Source organism: Haliotis cracherodii, unplaced genomic scaffold (genome assembly GCF_022045235.1).
Source record: "Haliotis cracherodii isolate W230 unplaced genomic scaffold, xgHalCrac1.p SCAF_2, whole genome shotgun sequence".
NCBI lineage: Eukaryota > Metazoa > Mollusca > Gastropoda > Lepetellida > Haliotidae > Haliotis > Haliotis cracherodii.
Genome location: NW_027266275.1, coordinates 31,781,747 through 31,800,295, shown reverse-complemented (window position 1 = coordinate 31,800,295; position 18,549 = coordinate 31,781,747). Strand labels below are relative to the sequence as shown.

Below are 18,549 nucleotides of genomic sequence, written 5' to 3'. Positions count from 1 at the left end.
TCTTAACTACTTACAGAAATTGAAACCACTTGCTGATAACATGTTTATTATATTTAAAAACTATCATGATTAATGTCTATTGCCATATAGCCTGATCTAAAATGTTTATCGTCCATTTTTAAGCTGTTTTATTTGTCAAAAAGCCGTACATGTATCATCCATTGTATATCAATTGTAACAGTCTTGGGAAATAAACAAAAAACAACAAAACACAAAAAATAGTTATTCATTGTTTGCACTGTGCCTTTGTATTATACATATCCAGTAGATGCACTTGTATTTTTACAGGATAATATCATTACTAGAGGTATACTTTGCGAGCAATGCTTACGTCGTGTATGGTATTATATCCAGGTGGGCGTGGCTAATCCGGATTATCATTAGTCAGAGCCGGATTATCGGTTTCGCTGGTTTATGCTGCATACAGAACTCAAACAGGGAGATATGAATTACATATAGGTTAGTGTTTTGACCACAACACGCCATAGCGTTGTTAGGTTATTGTTTAAAGAAAAAACGTCTCCTGAGGTTCTATATACGGGAGCAACGCTGGCCAGTATTCTAAGATATAGCTTTCTCAAAACATACTTCGACTATTCTCAGAAGCACCAATGTTTGCGACATGTTTGCGACACAAACCATATCTAAGAATATAGTTACAGAGAATCACTATTTGTCTCCCTGTTGTTGCTTATCTGTAAGTAAATATTGCTTGAAACGTCAATATTCTACAAATTGTATGTAAACATGACTGTTTGAATACTTGTGGTTGCTAACCCCCCAGTTGTATTTACCTCGCTGTAACTGATCGGCACAGCGGAAACACTTTAGATCTCGATTTTCATGATAAATCGATGTTCAAGCTGAAAACGTTGGACAGACTTGATATTCACCTAAGCATTGAAAATGTGTTTTATCGATTTTCAAAAGTAGTAGTTTAAAGAGATAAAACCCATATGTACATTGCCATTAGACAAACATACACATATATAATATATGACCCAAAACAAACATTGTTGTTTCGCACGTGAAGCTCCTTTACTTGGCAATTTTCAACAACGCGCGTCGTTCATGTGTTTGTCAAGGTAGTTGAGTGAGTGAGTTGGGTTTAACGCCGCTTTTAACAGTATTCCAGTTATATCGCGGTGTGTCAGCTAAATGTAAGAGGAAAGCCCGATGTGATGCAGGTCTTAGGCGTTTACCACTTCGGTGAAACCCACGAGCACGGGTATTGTGCTGACAAACGTATAAACATTATCGGGGCGAACCGGGATTCGAACCCACAATCATAGGTTTCTGGCGTGCCCAAGGGACGCAACTCTGCACAGCGAATTGCGGCGCCTTAGACGACTGGGCCACCCGTGCCCCTTTTGTCAAGGTAGGGGCCATTTACAGCACATACGGTGAATGTTTTTATCAGAACTTATTATTTGAGGATTATCTAACTTTGTCTTAACTATTCTGTGTTTGTTCAAGATTGAAGAAGTTTTCTGAATGATTTAAAAAATGATGGGGAAAGGCCATTTAAAAAGTTAACTTGTAATGAGAAAATAAACATTAAGGCGTGACGCGAGAAGCAATACATTACCAATTGTATCGTATAAAGTTTATATGCTGATTTGAAAATAATTGTTTTTTACTGATATATGACTTCCCCTCTCAATATTATTTTCCAAATTACATTTGTTGTTTTGGTTTACGGAAATACAGAGCTCTCGTTACTTAGTAACCGCATCTGATGTATGAGCAGAAATTAAGACAGTATTAAGAAATCCATCCATTTGAGAGAGAGTGTAACCAGAGACGCTGAGTGAAATTATTGATCATGTAAATATTTGAATCAAATAAAAAATCGAGGGAAAGTGTTCCCGGGATTCGATCCCATATTCCTGCTGAAGATCAGCGAACATGACATACCACTCAAATCCACTCATACAGTCATTAGCCTTGTTCGTGATTATACAGAAGCATTATATAACGCATTCAACTGCTTCCATATATGTAAAGAGGACTGACTATCTACTTGGAATGGCGACGCCCGTATTGATATGTTCTAATTGCTACTTTAGCCTCCATCGATTAAATGCTTGTGATAGTTGTGGGTCGCAACGTCTTGTTCTTCTGTGGGGCGATGGGGTAGCCTAGTGGTTAAAGCGTTCGCCAGTCACGCCGAGGACCCGGGTTCATTTCCCGACATGGGTACAATGTGTGAAGCCCATTTCTGGTGTCCCCCGTCGTGATATTGCTGGAATATTTCTAAAAGCGGCGTAAAACCATACACACTCACTCACTATTGCTCTTGTGTGTTATGAATGTTGGTTAAAGCAGATCAGCGCGCCATTTCAAAATTGAGTAAGAACCAGTGACTGATTGCATGAGCGTGACACGATTAGTCGAACTAACGATGCATCGCAGATGTCGATGACCATATGCTAATTCATCGATGATCAATTATATTACGCACTACACTATCGACGGTCGATATACTTGTAAAAATGTAAGAATGAGCTAGTGAATGAGTAAGGGATTTGAGTTTTATTGCCGCACACGCCGCAAATTCACGAGCACGGGCATGGTGCTGACAAACCTAGACACATTATCGATGGCGAACCGGGATTCAAACCCACGATCATAGCTTCCGGGGGTGCTTAAGGGGCGCAACTCTGCACAGCGAATGTGTGCGTGTGTGTGTTGTTGTTATTGTTTGTATCCGGCTGTTTGTATCGCCTTCAAGCCGTCAATTATTATCATGTTACGTCATTAAGTATGACGCCGACCTTCCGCTCTCCGGAGATCATCCCGAGGCAAAAGTGTCCTTTAGTCTATATCAAAGTAGGCTCGTGTTTTCTGACACTCAAAGTAGGCTTTGATATAGGATTTGGATACTTGCCTCGGGCATTTGCTCTGCGGGCAAACGCTATACCCGCTGCAACACGGAAGCAATCTGCCTCGTGATAAACAAGAATATCAATACAGAAAAAGAAGCTGAGAGTAAATTAGAGAGTTGGATAGTTGCGGTGGCTGACCCATCAATTGTACTTATCTCACTATACCTTGACGGAAAAGAGGAAACATTCAAGGACTGACTGCTCAATGTCTAAAAGACACGTGAAGATCCGGGTCTTAAATAATTAAATGGCAATATATGCTTCCTGTTGAATATATATGATACTTTTATATAGAGGGTTGCACTATCGAAGATCGATATTTTTTCTGATTCTGTGAAATATAAAAACATGTCGTGTAACGGCCATATAACTACTTTTGCATACATGTTTACAAAATGCGTATAAAGATTTATTTAAGTCAAAAGCAAAAAGGAAAAGAAAATTTACAGGTGATCATCAAAGTGGTCACCACAAGTTCCTCAAATTTGTCCTACCGGTGAAGATCCGGGGTAGAATAGGTCTTCAGCAACCCATGCCTTCTGGAAAAGACAACTATGCTTGTCGTAAGAGGCGACTAACGGGATGGGGTGGGCAGGCTTTTAGCGGGTGGTGGACCGCCGTCATATAGCGGGAATACTATATAGTGTTAAACAACAAACAAACAAACAAACCAAGACCAAGTTTGTCTTAGCATAAAAAAATACAGTTTTGATTGAATGTTATCTTAAGCCGCTGCAGACATTAGTTCACCTGTATCAGGGCGGTCTGTAAATAATCGAGCCTGACCTATGCAAATCAGTTTCTGATGGCCACTGCGTCAGTATCTATGACCATTCACCTACCGTCATCGTTGACGATGGTGACCTGGTTGATGGAGACCTTCCCCAAGACGACCTCGTCACCTTTGACCTGCTCGGGTTCAAGGAAAAGCTTGACAAAGAAGAACTCGTCCGGTTCCCAGACATCGTCGTCCACAATCTCCACATACACGTCCTTGAGACACTCCTTGGGCCCAAAGGTCAGTTTCTGTTTGATTGGCTTGTAGTCGCTTCCCGCCTCCGCCGACCCGTCTATTGTCTCCACGCTGTGGAAGTAATGCAAAGCCACATCAACAAGATCACCTTGCTACAATTATATACGTCAAAACAAATAAAATTGACATGGTGCCTATAAATACTGCTGTGCAACTGTTTCGATTTCGCTCCATGTCAGCCTGTCTTGATGTCAAGTGATTAAGGGAGATTAATGCAGCTTTCTTCCATCATTATCACGACATTGGACTCGAAGAATGATTCTCTCCCCTTCTCTCGCGATATCATCTCTGATATCACGTGATGTAGATTATAACAGCTTTAAAGAGCGGTGGGGTAGCCTAGTGGTTAAAGCGTTCGCCGAAGATCCGGGTTCGATTTCAAACACGGGTACAATGTTGAAGTTCATTTCTGGTGTCCCCCGCCGTGATATTGCTGGAATGTTGCTAAAAGCGGCGAAAAAACCACACTCACTCACTCTAACAGCTTTTAGCAATATTCAAGTATTGCAACGGCATTGGACAATAGGTGAGGTTAGGTGAAATTGGGTTTAACGTCGCGTCCAAGATTGTTGCACTAATATAGCGACGTGCGTGTACGTGTGTGTGTTTGTGTGGCTGCTTGTATTAGTCCGGACTGATGCCGATTTATAGTGCTAGCTCACTGAGATACCATGCCGCAGTTTAACATGACTACCCCACTCAGACACAGTATACTGACTCGGACCCGACCAGTCCTTGTTTTAGCCCCTTAATGCCGAGCGCCAGACAGAGTAACAACAAGTACCATCTTTTAACGTCTTTTGGTATGACGCGATCGGGGATCGAACCCCGGGCGGACGTTCTACCACTAGACCACGGAGGCGGTTCATTGGACAATAAGAATGTTCTTCACATATAGTACCTACAATGTAAGTAGGTTATTCGATAAACGATTTAAACACAAGGTTTTTCGTCACAGTCGAGTAATTAATGATATCAATATTAAGCCAATAATTACTTCCTGTAAGCGAATCGCTTTATGGGTCGAACATATGTCATCTGATTATTACAGCGAGGATCTGGACAATGGGTAGTCCGTACAGCCCAGTGGTATTGACGTGTAGACGCCAAGTGCCGTGTCATATATCCACTCTGACAACCGCCGATTCCCCTGGAGAGTTTCGCGTGTCTTCGAGACATTCAACGCCTGCTATTTCTACTTCTCCTGCAGCAAATGCGACAGCTACTACACCTGCTGCAACTATAAACCTGCGACACCTTCTAAACCTACTGCACCCAGACAAACTACATCTGCAACGCCTACTACACATGCGGCACCTACTCCGCCTGCTGCAAATTCGACACCAAGTGCTCCTGCTGCAACTAATATACCTACTACATATACGACAACTACTACATTTGCTGCAGTCACTACAGCTGCGACACATGCTCCACCTGCTGCAGCTACGACACCTACCCGACTGTGATGGAGCTCTCCACGTCTCCAGACCGCCTCACACCGAGCCTGACATGACCTTCGTTCTCAAGGACGGCACAGCTCGCGGCCGTGAACTCAATCACGGCCTTTTTCCCAGACTCAGAAATATCAAGGCTGCTTTTCCGGATCCCGGCGTTTCCGTTCTCGTAAACAACGTTTTCGTATAACTGAAATAAATTATTTAAGAATACAGAATGGACAGATACGTGTAAATGTTAAATGTGTTTCACTTAATTATTAGAATGCCTAAAGGTTTTAGCCATTAGACTAAATATTATTATGTAATTGAAAATGGTTTTACATCACAGTAGACTATTATTATGCCAGGATTAGAAGCCGAGAAAATTTAAAAAATGACATTATAGATTTTCCTGTTTTGCTTAATCCTATCCTCCCGTGTGTTTGAAATTTAACATCCAAATTTTGGAATTCGTTATCATAACATAAATGGGCAAATTTTTCAATTTGTAAAATAACTCAAATATTAAAGCGTTTTGTAAATTGACTAAATGAAAATTTCAGTCATTTTCCACATTTATTGCAATATATATATAATAATACATACATTTATACAATTAAACAAAAAACGTCATCTATACATCTTCATAAAACAGACGTGATGTGTCACCTGTACAATTCTCCCTCAGTTAAAATACCCTAATTTCATTAATTCCGGAGATCGAACAATATCATACATGCATGCATGCACACAAATACATTCTTTGAGGCATATTCTCATCAACACGAACATCGCACCAGAGGGGTCAATGGTGGTAATATGCACATGCATGAACTAATCACGGATACAATGAAGCGTTAATATGACGCTACATGATGAATCATACGTGGTGGGAATCTATAGCATCTAGTCAGTTTATAGATGAAGGGCAATATCAAATCAGTATTGACATATTGCAATGCCACGTTGCAGTCGGACAACAGCATAAAGTGCAGGTGTAACACAGTTGACAGGTTTCATGTCCAATAAATGATAGTTTTATTGTTGAATGGCGTGCTCATGTAGAGTTTCTTGTCAGAAAACGTGTTGTCTAATGGGCCAACAGTGTACTGAAAAGTGCTACAAGGTACTTGGAAGAACTGACAATACAAAGCAATCGCTGGGTTTGTATTGCAAATATAATAAAATCTGAATACTTGTGTTTTGTTTTTTTCTAAAAGATTTGTTATTGAAAAGATGAGGTGAGGTGGGGTGAACTGGGGTTTAAGGTCGGTTTAGGATTATTGTAGTTATATTGAGTGATGTGCATGCACTTATGTATGTGTTGCTGCTTGTTCTAGTCCGGTTTAACAGTGCCAGCCCACTGAGATACTATGCCGCAGTTTAACATGGATACCCGACTTAGACACAGTATACTGACTCAGAGCCGACCAGTCCTTGATTTAGCCACTTAATGCCCAGCGCCAACAGAGTAACAACAAGTACCATCTTATAACGTCTTTCGGTACGACGCTGTCCGGGGTCGAACCCCAGACCTTCGCTCTCCGCGCGGATGTTTTATCCACTACACCTCATTGGCGGTCTACAGAAGAAATAGGTATCAGAAAAAAAGACTGAAAGTAAATAAGGGAGGTGGATACTTGCGGTGGCTGACCCCTCAGTTGTATTTATCTCTCTATACCTGGACGGGAAAGCGGAAACATTCAAGGACTCGTGTTTTCAGACTAATCAATGTCGAACCTCGACAGACAGACAGACGCTGTATCCACTTGACCTCGAATGCGGTCCTATTGTATTGTGGTAGTATTTGTCCTTTGATCGCCGTCAATGTATTGATACAACTAATAATGATTCGTGAGAATATCTGGGCCTAAAGGATTTGCCATTGATGTCATTGTGAGACTTGTCTCCCATAAACAGGTGCTGCTTGATGTCCCACAAGGATGATCGGAATACCTCTGTTGGCCCAGTAGTCCAAGGCCCATCATTAGATATGCAGATGTTCAGACGTACCGGAATCCTTTGGTCGTTGGTTCGAATCCCAGATTCTTGCTGGTATTTATTCTTGGTTTCCAGTACCATACCCGTGCTGGTTGGTTTCGTCAATTTGGTAATTATAAACCTCTACACCACTTTGGACTTTCTACCCCTGACACACCCTCATATTTCGGAAATTCTGTTAAAAAAGCAGCGTTAAACCAAACTGATTTAATCTGAAAAAAAACATTCCTTCTTCTGCTCACCACATCAAAGTTGCGGCATCAGATATTGCAGAGGTTTCCTTAGTATATCGTTCATGTATATCTACTTAAGTCTTATGTTCATAAATGCTTGCCAGTGTTCGCAGAGGAAGTACTCGTATACCCTTCCAATAGTGACTTGTTCTCGGCTGTCCATACGCTGCTAGACCTTTACGATAGTAATGATAGATTCCTGTAACGACTGTTTAAGTCGACACTCGTCATTCAAATGTCCTCTCCTTTAACGCCATATAAGTAGATAATTTAGAGATATCGATACATATTATCTTGTTCTATTAGAGAAAGTATTTGCTATCGGAAGGTGGAAACAGATTAAATTGTAATATGTATAATTAAACTCCATTAAAACCTTACTTTTGCTATCTTGAACAGCAGCGTGGGTGTTATCAGATGTGGGGAATACGTTTCAGTATTGATCCTAATGTATACCACGCAAACTAAGTTAAATAACACCCGATTGTTTCAGGACTATCAATGATCTTGATGAACATAAACATGATCTTACTCTTCTTTTGAGTATTATATAAATATACTTTAATACTTATAATCATTTTTCAGTTTGAACTGTTTTTTACGAAATTGACGAACAGTCTGTCCTTTCAACAGACGCCTGAGACCGCCCATTAGATATCATTAGATATTTTGGAGGAAACAAAAAATAATTTGTTCCAGAAAATATTGAACAACAAAAAAGAGGTAATTTTGCTTCAGTTTTTACAACAACAAAAACATGATTCCTTGGAATGCTGGATGTCATGAAATGTTTGCTGTAAATAAACATAAACATCTCCCTTCAATGAAAACAATTGTATGTTTTGAAGAAGCGATCGAAAAAATAAACGTCGGTCCTTTCACGAGTTTTGTTTTCACAGACTTGGAAACCTGGCATCCTGCGTCGCCCACCGCGGCCTGTGCGATGTCATGTGCAGACAAGACTGCGTGTTAAGTACAGTCAGTATTGTTCTATTGTAGCAGCGTGTCAGTTCGTGCCATCATTAGGATATATGATCTTTCATACTGTCATACATTCGTTGGCCCTATTGTTACCCGTACCACACAAAGTCATTTCTGCAATACAGCGTCTCTATCCATTATGTATGCATTACGTCAAGCTCTGAATGACATTGATATTGTGTTTGTTAGGTGATGCTGCAGAAAGTCACTTATTGTAAACATTTAGTTCCATATTGAAAATCAATCTACAGTGTTGTTGAAATCGATACGTGATGCGTTCGGCGTGGAGGAGTGAAGAAGTATTACTATGTTAAAAAGTTGACAACGTGTGGAACACAAATACATGGCACGTCTGATAAAGTGGATCTAAAGAAATACGCATCCGGCTTTTCTCTTTCATCCAAAGGGTTTGTAATCACTATGGTAACATAGTCCTTCGTAAGAAGGTACGCCTATTTGTTTAATATAAACCTATATTGGTATTATACATTCTTATATTTACTGTTAAGTCACAAGGTGGATGGTTACGACGGGAAATATCAATATCCAAAACAATGAACCTTTTTTAGCGGAGATAGACAAAGAGCGGTGACGCAAGTCTATCTTGGAATGCTTTTCTTGGAGTGCTTTGTTCACACCAAATGAATATTCCAGTACGTGATAGAGAAAATACAAGACTCACAACAAAGAATAGTAATGGGCCGTTCTAGTTAGCGATTGAGACCCCTAACATTAAAACGTCAACGCCATAAATAACCAGTCTCGATTATCTGCCGAAACAGATTCCATTGGGGGTAAAATGCAAAATAGTGGTGAAATAATTTTGGTGAAAAACACGTTTGGGTGTCTCTGGGCATGTTTTGTTTTTTTATTTTCAGTCACATTCGATTTCAATTTCTTCGGCTGAAGGAGACAATGAATTTCTTTTTGGCCCACAACATCTTATTGTACAGAACATCTAGCACCTCGAGCTCAACTTCATTTTGTAAACCCTGAGTAAAATTCATGTTTTTCAGTACTCTCAGGTACAGGTGATTTTTTTTCAAACAAATTCCTGCTGATTAAATAAAAGAAAATCATTGGGCAACTTCGAAGAACATGATTCCAGACAGAAACAGGCGGATTAAGGTTAACATTTTAAAGGCTGCTTCTACCTTTGATCGACTTCGATAGTGAAGGGTTCGTCATTGATTGATTACGGTAAACAAATTATATAAGATTTGGATAGGTGAAAGAAGAAACAGTACACTTAGAACTTGAACTAGGGACTTTGATGTTTCGTCCTCAGAGACAATGTGGTGTTGGAAGGAGTGAGGAACAATACGAACAAAATGAATAATGCAAAAATGAGAGAAAGGGCAAAGTTTACCAACGGATATGGCAAATTTAATTACAGTGTACACTGAAGAGGAATGTTTGATTTCCGTCTTTAAAAGTAAAATAAATATGTTCTGTCTCAGCAGTGAAGACTGACTTTCGGCTATAGCTTGTATTGTTTGGGTTGACGTTATGGGTGACGTAGTGTACAAGGCCACTAGCCTGGTATTTGGCAAAATCGTTTAGCTTTGGTGCCAGTGTCCCAACGACTTGGGGAGTGAGGTTGTAGCAATATACTCACATCTTTGATGACCTTGTTGACTGGGGGTGTGAGGTTGTAGCAATATACTCACATCTTTGATGGCCTTGTTGACTAGGGGCGTCAGGTTGTAGCAATATACTCACATCTTTCATGGCCTTGTTGACTGGAGGTGTGAGGTTGTAGCAATATACTCACACCTTTGATGGCCTTGTTGACTGGAGGTGTGAGGTTGTAGCAATATACTCACATCTTTCATGGCCTTGTTGACTGGGGGCGTTAGGTTGTAGCAATATACTCACAGCTTTGATGGCCTTGTTGACTGGAGGTGTGAGGTTGTAGCAATATACTCACATCTTTCATGGCCTTGTTGACTAGGGGCGTCAGGTTGTAGCAATATACTCACATCTTTGATGGCCTTGTTGACTGGAGGTGTGAGGTTGTAGCAATATACTCACATCTTTGACGGCCTTGTTGACTGGAGGTGTGAGGTTGTAGCAATATACTCACATCTTTGATGGCCTTGTTGACTGGAGGTGTGAGGTTGTAGCAATATACTCACATCTTTGTTGGCCTTGTTGACTGGAGGTGTGAGGTTGTAGCAATATACTCACATCTTTGATGGCCTTGTTGACTGGGGGTGTAAGTTTGTGACCGCCGGTGATGACTCGGGTGGCGTTCACTCTGTACCACGCCGAATTGTGAGTCTGGCGTTCAGCAATCCTTGCTGCTGCGATCTGAGCAGCCGCATCCAGCGACATCTTCCTGTCACCTCGTCCGCACTCCTGAAGGGACAGAACATGTGCCATCAACCCATCACTTAGAACACAGTTGAGACTACAAAAATACAATCACCTACGTTCTTGTTAATGTATGTTCATATAAATTTTTGAATGTTTATGAATGTTTATGAATGTTCATGATTGTTCATTAAATTTATTTACATCTATCATGTTCATCTATTTTCTGTATCTTCATCTAAACTGCCGGGAAAAAGATACAATTGAAAACTGGATTCGACCAAAATGTTACAAACATTATCAAATCATCACTGGGCTGAAAACGGTTCGAAACGGTAGTACTACTATGATTCCCGTATTAAATACATCATCATCGGATAACCATTTTTTTTTTCATTTTAGCAACCACCAAACATGGTTGTATACTTTCTTTTGTGCGGTTTTTGATCCTACATGTTCATAAATGTTTCTGTATATTCGTCAATGTTCCCTCGTGTTTCTCAATGTTTCATTTCCTGTTTTCGCTCGAGCAGAGAAAACGAAGACCTACCCTGGCGACTTCAATGATGTCCGCCGTTCCATCTTGCTGCTGTCCGTTCAGATCTAAAACAATCACCCAAGAAATGAAATAAAGACACGTGCCTCTTTATAGAAATTATATGTACTTATTAAACAACACATTCAGGTCAGCTGAAATATTTTGTCAAACAAACACTGACATCTTGTCCCAAGATCTGTATACAAGACGTGAAATGTCCCAGAGGTATTCATACTCGTAACTTTTTACTTGAATAAAGAGAGTGAAAACTGCACGAGGGCGGTGAATTGTAAGACTTAGTAATCATTATTAGGCACACATTATGACATGGAATGAAGACAGTGGAGAAACTTGATATTATTCGGGACTTGTTCCTACAAGAGATGTCGTTTAAGAATAGTTTCAACCAATACATCTGGGCAACAGGGATTTATCTCTATTCAAGTCAAGGATTCAGGTATAATTTTCAGCGGGAGTCACGGCATGACCGGGGGGGGGGGGGGGGGGGGGGGGGTGTAGGTGTGTTGGGGGCATACTGGCAAAAACTGAGACGCTTCACTTGACGTCAAATGATATTAACGACGTCATATCATTGCACATGCACAGAAGCATGACACTTGACATGACATTGACACTTTGAACTTTGTTAGTTATATTAACATGTAATCTACAATTTTGATTAGGTTTATTGATGGATACAGCAGCACATGCGTTGTTGTATAATAATATTTGCGATCAGTCACATGCAAGAGTGCAATGATGTGTTGTAATGTCGTGTATTGGGATCCACCAACCACTTCTATGAATAATGCATTGCGGACAATGTCAATTTATCTGTTGGTACTTAATGATTCAGAATGATGGCAGTGTCAATAGCGACGTGTGTGTGTGTGTTTGTGTGGCTGCTTGTACTAGTCTGGACTGACGCCGATTTATAGTGCTAGCTCACTGAGATACCATGCCGCAGTTTAACATGACTACCCCACTCAAACACAGTATACAACAAGTATGAGCGCCAGACAGGGTAACAACAAGTACCATCTTTTAACGTCTTTTGGCCGGGGGTCGAACCCCGAACCTTCCGCTCTCCGGGCGGACGTTCTACCACAAGACCACGGAGGCGGTCCACACAGAGAGACGTGGCAGAGTACCATAATGTTGAACTTGACGTTAAACTCCATTTCACCTTACCTCATCTTCGATCCTTGTGTAGATATAAACCCCGTGGACAACAAGAAGTATATGTTATTTAAGTTTGTAAGTGACTGACACAAAATCTATCCTTGAAACCCTTCTTGTCTCGGACCACGTCGGTGAATAATCCAGTAGGTATTCATATATTTGTCTCCCGTGAAGATCAGGGTTACAAATAGTCTTCAGCAACCCATGCTTGCCATAAGAGGAAACAAATGAAATTGGTTGAGGCATGGCATCGTATCCCAATTGCGTAGATCGATGCTCATGTCCATCACTGAGATATATAGTCCAGACCGACATCAGAAAGCTGGTATATTGCTGAGTGCGGCATTTAACAACAAACATCATTCCATCATGAGTCGCTTTACCCGAGGTCGATTATTACACATTTTCAATCATACGATGCGATTTTTGACAAAAGAATGTTTTGTCAAGTGGAGCTGTAAGTAGGGAAGCGATGTTCGTTACAGAGCCTTCTCGAACCTTCTCGACGATTCTTATTCATGAACAGACAATAACCGGTATATTCTCCAAACCTTAGCTCATTGCAACCATTGGCTTGGATTTAACACGGCACTACATTATACGTGAGGCTTAAATATGTTGAAAAGTCTGATTTAGAGGTTTTCATAAAATATTCTTGTAATATTTGAACGTGAACATGTATCTAAACCAAGCTAAATTTCGTAGATGTAGATTACGTCAGTACAGTAAACATATGTTAAAATTCACTTGGGTCAAAGATTGCGGAGTTCTGATTTTCTCGTTGGTAAACCGTCCAAGAAAGAAACCATTGGAAAAAATCTGATAATTCCCGTACCAATATATCAAAACTTTTAACTTGAACATTTGACATTTATTCTATGACATACCTATATTTTCATCCTTGTTGCAATTTCAATAACTGTAAACCTTTCCTTTAGAATTCCTGAAACGGTTGTCATAAATTCCTCTTCGGTTGAAACTATTGAGGTTTAATATGGAACCTGGTGGGAAGACATTTTCCTTATGGGACAATGACGTGGCTATATCTGTCATTACATCTTTGTATCTTTGTACAAATATGGATCGTGTTTCATCTGATTAGCTTTCATAACATTAATATGTAATGCAAGCTCTTGCCACGATGAAAGTAAATGTCTTGGTAAGATAGCATCATGTGTTGTCATACAAATTCAATCAATGCACTCATGTTACTGCTTATGTACTTCTGCAACCCTAGTATTGAGGTTTTTTAAAGATATAGCAGATTTGTGGTTAAAACCATCCAAGAACAGCATAAAACAATATTTGAAGGTATTAATGAGAGAGAAATTGTAAATCAAACGTTCCCTATTTATCCATTGTGGCTTCAATCAACACGTTTGTCAAAGGGTATATCACACCAAATTGAGAACACATATTAAGATACTGTGATTAATGGGCGGTGCATGGTAAATTTATCCCCGCAGATAAATATCCGGTTACTGATTACATAATCGCGTACAAAATGATTGAATTGTGTTTGATTACACAGGTCATATTTCCGCTTGATAATCCAGATATTTAATCATATCGTATTGAAAGAGATGTGGATTTTGTATAATGATTTCATCACAATTAATTCTTGTGGCGTCTATTATCTCTTTGCAAACTACTGTAATCCCCGGGCTATTATATCTGGCAACACCGGTTCCCTGGTATCGATCACCTGTCAAACGTCAAAGCTTGGTCAAATATCACCTGATTCCTGGGGCATATGTCAATTACGTCAAAGGCAAGGTGGGTGGTGGTGATGGGGGGGGGGGGGGGGGGGGCTGCGGGATATTCTACCCAGGGGCAAGTAGGAGTATTTTACCTACAATATTAAAAACGGTCAGATTGGTTTGCCTTCTGAGGTGAGGAGGGTAATTGACTGGTGGCGTATAAAGAAAGATGGCCGCTAACATGTTATGCCAGGTGTGTGATTTCTGACCTTCACCTTCATCGGCGGCCTTGTTACTCCGTTGAGGATTACAAGTGATCTAGAACAATGGATTGCCTTATTCCACACTCTACTAAGAGGGGGTCATGCCGGTCTATTGCTCAATGAGTTTTGTGAGTGAGTGAGTTGGGTTTAACGCCGCTCTTAACAGTATTACAGTTATATCACGGCGTGTCAGCTTAATGTGGGAGGAAAGCCCGAAGTGATGCGAGTCTCAGACGTTTACCACTTCGGTGAAACCCACGAGCACGGGTATGGTGCTGACAAACCAAGAAACATAATCGGGGCGAACCGGGATTCGAACCCTCAATCATAGGTTTCTGGCGTGCCCAAGGGAAGCAACTCTGCACAGCGAATCGCGGCGCCTTAGACGACCCATGCCCCCTCAATGAGTTTAGATTGAAACGCTGTAATTATTACCCTAATCAGACTCAGACTTTGTCTCGCACTAATATTGCAAGAACAGTAACTATACATCACTGAATTTGAGTTGGCAGACTCATATATTTTTATTGCCAAATCACCCTGAGCCTGGTTTCAATTTATCAATGTGACGGTGACGCCCATTTCTGGGGTTCCCCGCCGGAATATTGCAGGAATATTGCTAAAATTGGCGTAAAACCCAACTCACTCACTCCATGAGGTGAGGTGAGGTGAAATGGGGTTTAACGTCGCGTCCAAGATTATTGCACTTATATAGCGACGTGTGGCTGCTTGTACTAGTCGGGACTGATGCCGATTAATAGTGTTAGCCTCTGAGATACCATGCCGCAGTTTAACATAAATAGTCCACTCAGACACAGTAAACTGACTCGGAGCTGACAAGTTCTTGTTTTAGCCCATTAATGTCTAGCGCCAGACAGGTAACAATAAGTATGATCTTTTAAAGTATTTTGGTTTGACGCGGCCGAGGATCGAACCACGGACCTTTCGCCCTCCTGGCGGACCTTCTATCATTAGACCACGGAGGCGGTCTTAACAAAAGAGAAACATGACCATCGAAAAGTGTACATTTCAACATGACGTACAGTCAATTAACTTAAGTCAATTTAAGATATTATTCTAGAGATTATTTGCTCCACGTGATCTTGAGATTATGGTGTGTTCTGCTATACTAAACAGGCTCTGTTACAATGAATGCCCGGAATGTCTCTCGCCGTACCCGAGATGATGATGATAAAGCGCTTCCTCGTCAAACCCGCGCTGCCTAGTCAAACCCACCCAGAACTTTTCGGAGAATGTGAAGACTCCCCAACACTGCAGCCTTCTGCATTACCCAGATTGTTGGAAGGGCTGTATTCCTTGTAGCAAACCCGGGTACTCTCCCAACGTCAGTCAACAGATTGGGAGGTACCAAACCTAAGGCACCGAGAACAATGGGAAGTCGGAACTTGGCACTTGGGGTGCAAGTGTGACATTTCGAACGCGAGGTCTGCATATTTGCCATGTTTTTCCTGAATCTCGTCAATCAGATTGGTGTCAAAAGGGACAGAAAATTCAATTATTTTAATGATTTCATTGGCTTTATCAAAAAAGGACATGATCAGGTTTGTTGGCCTGGATACGTCTGAGGCTGTATACGGGCCTATTCAAAAGGATTTTGTATTTATCATTTTCCATGACACCCTTTACATATTCCGGGTCGTTCCATGGATGGACTTCTGTGTCAAAACCACAAGCATGACGAAGACGGTAATAAAATGATCGAGCCACTCCATCATGTCGCTTACGATTCTTTGTTTGTGCCAAAACTGGGCATCAACTGACAATGTGTTGGACAGTCTTATTAAATTAATTACATAATCCACATTTCATATTTACATTTTGATGCAAAATAACACTTTGACGGTTCCGAGTTGGAAGTGACTGGTCCTGAGCAGCAAACAGAAAGCCTTTTGTTTCACTTTTCAGGCCAGCCGACCTCATCCAAGCGAAGGACTCTTGAGGGGTGCTGACCTTCTCAACACACTGCACATAAACTCGGTCGTTCAGATAGCCTCTCCTTGAAAGCCTGGGCCGATTTGACATGGCACTTCGCTTGGTTGACACTCATTTATGTCCCGTCAAGCAGTACAGAGCCATCAACACTGACATTGAGATTATGTCCCACATCCTTGGCTCGTTTTAGAAAACTGTGGAATGCCTTGTTTTCATCATGAGTCTTGACATGCTTCACAAGAGGATCATCAGACAAATAAATGTATGCAAAAGTGCACAAAACAATTCTATCATGAAGAGCCCCAAAGTTAATCAAACCACGCCCTCCCATTATGATTGGTAAATAAGCGATTGAGGGAAGAGCGAGGGTGGTGGGATTTATTGTCTGCCATGATTCTTCGTGTGAGGGTATCAACGCCAGGAATATTTTGTTTCGTCCAATCAACAACACCAAAAGAATATGAAAGGACGGGCACAGCATAAGTATTTGTGGCTTTGACTCTATTGCGAACGTTCGGCTCTGGACACGGCGGGGGACACTATAAATGGGCTTCACACATTGTACCCATGTCGGGAATCGAACTCGGGTCTTCGGCGTGACGAGCGAACGCTTTAACCACTAGGCTACCCGACCGCCCCTTTGTGTATCTTTAGAAAAGGATTCGACAAGGGGGATCTGTTTTTTTTGTGTAGATCCTCCACTGGCAATAAGTTCAAGGTCATCCATGTAAAGGAGGTGAGTAAGGGGTGTTGGTGATCTGTGCTTAGGAGGTCCCGGGTGATAACCGTCCTCTTTGCTGAGCAAAAAGCTTAAACAATTTATTATTATTATTTTTTTATTATTTTTTATTTATTTATTTTTTATTTATTTTTTAATTTTTAATTATTATTACAGACATGCATCTTGATAAATAGCACTAATGGCGGCATATAGCACCATTAAGTCACTCGCTCAAATTGAATCTGATAATTGTTCAACCAATGCCGATAATGACGGCGTGATTCATAGAATCAGAAACACAAACACTTTCACGCGAAGTAGGTGTCCAGCATATCATCCAATCAGGGTCCGAGTAAGCAATGCGGGTAATGATAATACATATAGCTCGATAAATAAACGATTTGCTCGCCTTCCAAGCTCCCTGCTTCCATGATTGGAGAATAAGTGTGCAGTTATTGCCGATGCCGATGTGTATATGCAGGAGAGTGTCACTGGCGCTGGTTACCTTGTTTATCACGGTGCTTATGCCCAAGCTAATGGCCATACAATAGTTCAATATGATTACCAAGCAAAAGAGCTGATTGGAGCCGAAACCCGTATATCACTTAATGAATCACTGATTGTCATCCAGTCGATATCATGGTCTAGGATTTCCAGTCGCCGAACAAACAGTCAACAAATAATCAAGGAAATGGGATTACAAAGGCACACCTGTATTACCTGCCTGTATTGTCATATACTCAACAAACAAAGTTAGGGATCAGAACTATTTGTGGAGATATTTTTATAAAATTATGCAACGTCGTTTCTCGAGCAAACGTTAATTCTACCAGCGTGTGTGTGGCAGTGGGAAACGTTTAATGGGCCTCCCTGGTCGGTTTCTTGTTGTTGCAAGAATGAAATATATTGATTTATGAACCGCAGCGACACAATCTGTAAACTTCCCCCGTCATATAACTTGAATAGTGCTGGGAACGTCGTTAAACAACAAACAAAAACTCTCCCTTGTCCAATTAGGTCCAACACTTGCACTTGTGTATTAATGATATACGAGTAACCGCTTACTGCTATGTTGAAAGAACATGTACGTAATACAATCAAGCCAGTAATCAGCAGAATTGTCTGACCACCGTGAGTGAGTTGGGTTTAACGCCGCTTTTAACAGTATTCCAGTTATATCACGGCGTGTCAGCTTAATGTGGGAGGAAAGCCCGAAGTGATGCTGGTCTAAGACGTTTACAACTTTGTTGAAACCCACGAGCACGGGTATGGCGCTGACGAACCTGGAAACATAATCTGGGCGA

General features: G+C 41.0%; 1 protein-coding gene across 3 annotated transcripts in view; it reads right to left on the bottom strand.

Annotated features, from left to right (window-relative positions):
• The window catches only part of LOC139467985 (sodium/calcium exchanger 3-like), a 105,992-nt gene that overhangs the window by 9,855 nt on the left and 77,588 nt on the right, over positions 1-18,549 (bottom strand). For all 3 annotated transcript variants that reach the window (XM_071249617.1, XM_071249615.1, XM_071249618.1), the window contains 4 exons: positions 11,439-11,491; positions 10,763-10,933; positions 5,378-5,565; positions 3,731-3,972 (listed from right to left, as the gene is read on the bottom strand). In XM_071249617.1, the coding sequence (XP_071105718.1) occupies positions 3,731-3,972; positions 5,378-5,565; positions 10,763-10,933; positions 11,439-11,491 (654 nt within the window). The remainder of the gene's footprint in view (positions 1-3,730; positions 3,973-5,377; positions 5,566-10,762; positions 10,934-11,438; positions 11,492-18,549) is intronic.